The following is a 4,404-nucleotide window of genomic DNA, read 5'->3' as shown; positions in this document are numbered from 1 at the left end:
TCTGCCCCTTTTCCAGCAGAAGAGGCGTGGCATTCTCAACTGATGTCTCTGCCCCCTCCGCTTTAACCCTCTCCGTTCCTGAGCAGATGGAACTGACACTGCATCGCTATCCGTGCCAGAACTTCCTGTGCGGGGTTGAGGCTCTGCTCCAGCATCTGAGAGCCTTTCCTCCTCCGGGCTTTCCCCCCTTTCCTGCACTGGCTCTTCCTGCCCCCCTTCGTCTGCTCGTCTCTCCTTCTCCCCTTCGTACTCCGTCAATACCATGACAATGAGTATGCCTAATTTCTAATTACATACATGTAAAAAAAATAGCAATAACAGACACCTAGAATTACAAGCATGATTCAGACTTCTGGATTATTTAAAACTGTCTTCTTATTAGCTGCTCCCTGCTGTTCAGCTCAGGCCTCAGTAAAATAACATAGCATTTGGGGGGAAAGATGCAGCCCAGTAACCCACAACTGGAGGCCAAGATGGAGAAGATCTCCACAGCCACCATATATTTCCCCTTGGTGCTCAAGTAGGTTGGAACAAAGGAGAGCCACACACTGCAAAAGACCAACATGCTGAAGGTGATAAATTTGGCTTCATTGAAACTGTCAGGCAACTTTCTAGCTAGGAAAGCCACCGTGAAGCTCACAATGGCCAGCCAACCCATGAATCCCAGGACACAATAAAACATGATAGTGGAACCTTCATTACATTCTAGTATCATTTCTTCAGTCATTGAGTGCATGTCAACGTCTGGGAAAGGAGTAGAAGTTGCCAGCCATATGCTACAGATTGTGGCTTGAATAAAAGAGCAGGAAAGAACCATGGAGCTGGCCAGTGGTTTCCCCAGCCACTTCCTCATTCGGGACCCTGGCTTGGTAGCCATGAAAGCTAGAACCACAATGGCAGTTTTGGCCAATATGCAAGAAATTGCCACTGAGAAGATCATGCCAAAAGCAGTTTGTCGAAGGAGGCAGGTGACTTCCTGAGGCTGGCCAATGAAGAGCAGAGCACAAAGGAAGGAGAGCAGGAGGAAAAGGAGGAGAATATAAGTGAGGTTGCGGTTGTTGGCTTTAACTATGGGAGTATCTCTGTGCTTTGTGAATATTTGAAGCGCCAAAGCTGTGATGAAGGAAAAGAAGAGGGCAAAGGTGGCCAAACTGATCCCCAACGGTTCTCCATAAGACAAGAATGTTTTGTCTTTGGGGAGGCAGCCATCCTGTTCATTGTTTGCATATTGATCTCCAGGGCATTCAAAACAGTTGTCCATGTCTGAAAAAGAAAATTGAAAAAACAAATCTTATTAAAACAAAAAAGAGATGCCAGAATATATATTGGCTACTTCCATGCTGTTTTCCCACTAGAGAAAGGAGCTTCTCATGCACAGGTAAAATTAAAGCCTGTGATGCATTCCTTACCCTCCTTGTTTGAGATCTTCCCTTCTGGACACGGAAGGCAATCATAGCAGCAGAATGGCTTTCCTTCTTTCTTGTTCTTTCGATAACCTACATGACAATTCTCATGGAGAAAGATATCTCAATAGTTGTTATTTTAAAATGCGAAAGGAAACAGTGGAATCACAATGTTTATCTTCTTTAGCTATCTGTCAAAAGACTTCTGTCTCTCGTCAATGAGCTTCAAATGTCAGTCCTGACACCCCGCTCCAGGGTCAGAACGGTGGAAAATTACTTTACTTTAAACTTACTTCTTGTTATGTACTGAGTTGAATAGGATCCAAACTGCAGCAGTCTGATTGGTCCTAGAACAATAGGATCCAAAAGGCAGCAGTCTGATTGGTCCTAGAACAATAGGATTCAGAATGCAGCTGTCTGATTGGTCCTAGAACAATGCAGCAGTATGATTGGTTGGCAGGAACTACCCAATCATGCTCCAGATAGAAGTGAATCCACAACCTGATTGGCTTACAGTAGAATTCCGGAATTAGCCAATCATGTGCAGCCCATTGTGTAAATAATGTATATAAAGCAGATACTTTGAGGGGACTTTCATTCATTCATTCCTCCTCACCACTATGAGCTGAATAAAGAGCATGAAATCACTTTGCGACTCTGAGTATATTTCACTTCTGCAGGTTAAAGCAGTCCAAAGAAAGCTCCCCCTTCTCCTCCTGCTGCCAAAGGGGGGGTTCAACTATTTTAGATGATGAAATCCAATCCTTTAATAGTGATTTTCAAAGCTCTAGTTTACTTTGTCTTTGCTTTGTTCAGTCTACAGGGAAACGGAAGGCTGACTTCCTGTTTAGATCTTCCCGTTTCAGTACCAAATTGTAATAAATTTGAAAGTCCAATTCCTTTCTGTTCCCAATTCCTTATTTAAAGTCCAATTTTTCAAGGTTTAAGTACTCACGGTGATTATTTTTAGAAGCCAAATTGTCCCAAGAAGAAGGCAGCGCTCTCCGGCAACGGCTATGCGGCTTCGCTCCACGGAAAGAGCAGTTGACTCACAGCACCGCGCCGCTTCCCCCTCTTCGCATCAGAGCCCATTAGTGGGTTCTTTTGCAGGTTGGGGGGCACTAAGGGTGCCCACCGAGTCCCATGGTCACAGGCTTCATCCGCCTGTGATTTTTTAAGGGGTCCCCGCTTCGCCGTAGCGGAAAGGACGCGGAGCTTGTCCCTCCAGTTCAGAGGGAGTCCGCCATTGCCGATGTCGCCACCCCGGAAGTCCTGTCATTCAATTGTTTTGAAGCCCCACTTGGAAATGTGACAACTTGTGAAGCCAGGTGGACGTGTATCTACAGGTGGATGATGACGGAAAGGATTAAAAATGCCACCGCTTAATTGTCCATAATGTTCTGCCACGTTATACAGGCTTTTGCAGCTACATTGTGAGATCAGCAGCCTTTCCTGATTACATATAAATAAATACAATATAGCTTTTACCTAAATATATAAAGTATAGCCTCTGCAGAAGTTACGTGTTTCACACTGATGATGTCTCCCCATGAAAGGATATACCTTTAGCACCCTATGAATGGAAGATCAGTGTATTGGCAGGATAACAAATTGGCAGAACAACCTTATGGGGTTAAAAATTGGTCTCAGCTTTTTTGATTACAGATGTAGGTTGTAGGCTATTTCTAGGAATGAAAAGAATGAGTGTTGAGAAATACAAGGAATTACTTTCTCTGGTTTTCATCCAATAAATGCCAGCAAAAATTAAAAGCATCAACGCAAGCTGATTCCTATTTGCTCCTCAGAATTAAGTGGTCTTTGCTGTTCAAGTCAGGCCTCAGAAGAATGATGTACAATTTGGGGGCAAAGATACAACCCAGCAAACCCGCGCTGGAGGCCAAGATGCAAAAGACCTCCACAGCCACCATCTGCTTTCCTTTGGTGCTCAGATAAGAGGGAACAAAGGACAGCCAAACGCTGCAGAACACCAACATGCTGAAGGTGATGAACTTGGCTTCGTTGAAACTGTCCGGCAACCTCTTGGCCAGGAAAGCCATAGTGAAGCTGACCATGGCCAGGAATCCCAGATAACCCAGGACAGAATAAAACATCGCAACAGAACCTTCGTTGCATTCCACAATGATTTCCTCCATCAGAGAGTTCATGTCCACATCTGGGAATGGAGGAGCCGTACAGAGCCAAGCAGCACAAATGCTGGTTTGAACGGAGCAGCAACCAAGAAGAACCGAGTTTGTGAGAGATTTCCCCACCCATTTCCTCATCCTGGATCCTGGTTTGGTGGCCATGAAAGCCAGAACCACCGTGATGGTTTTGGCCAAGACACAAGACACAGCAATGGAGAAGATGATGCCAAAAGCAGCTTGTTGTAAAGAGCAGCTCACTGGGTGAGGCTGGCCAATGAACAGCAAGGAACAGAGGAAGCAGAGCAAGAGGGAAAGAAGCAGAGTGTAGGTGAGGTCCCGGTTGTTGGCTTTGACAATGGGAGTGTCCCCATTCCTAGAGAAGACGCCAAGTATCCAAGCTGTGAGCAGAGAAAAGACCAGAGCTAAGGAAGCTAAAAGGACCCCTAAAGGTTCTGCGTAGGAAAGAAAATGTTGGCGTTTGGGGATGCATTGATCTCTGTCCTTGTTTGGAAATTGGTCATCTTGGCAGTGGAAACAATAATCCATATCTGAAAAAAATGAAAATGAAATGAGTGGTATATGAGTTCCAACAAATAATATCTTAATTAGTTGGAAAAAGTATCAGAGATAAGTGGATATTAACAACAGTTTGTACAATCTCCTGCCAGTATGCATAATCTGCGATAGGTTTTGGTTTTGATGGGCCTAAAGTGCATGGATTTTTCATCTACTCTGTCATTCATCTGGAGTTAGTGATCAGGAACATGGCCTTTGGTTGTGCCCTTAGTTGAGTTGGTCACACCCAGAGAGATCTTCATGGTGATGGAGGATTCCTGAGAACAGCCACTTTGGGCTCA

At 44.8% G+C, this 4,404-nt stretch overlaps 1 protein-coding gene across 1 annotated transcript; it reads right to left on the bottom strand.

The window, feature by feature from the left end:
• Window positions 1-361: 361 nt before the first annotated feature.
• LOC128404221 (vomeronasal type-2 receptor 26-like) lies at window positions 362-1,261 on the bottom strand. Its single transcript, XM_053369703.1, has one exon. The coding sequence runs from the start codon at window positions 1,259-1,261 to the stop codon at window positions 362-364; it is 900 nt and encodes a 299-aa protein (XP_053225678.1).
• Window positions 1,262-4,404: the final 3,143 nt, after the last annotated feature.

The sequence above is a fragment of the Podarcis raffonei genome, chromosome 16 (assembly GCF_027172205.1).
Source record: "Podarcis raffonei isolate rPodRaf1 chromosome 16, rPodRaf1.pri, whole genome shotgun sequence".
Lineage (NCBI taxonomy): Eukaryota > Metazoa > Chordata > Lepidosauria > Squamata > Lacertidae > Podarcis > Podarcis raffonei.
The sequence above is the reverse complement of the archived record's forward strand: the minus strand, read 5'-3'. Positions and strand labels throughout refer to the sequence as shown.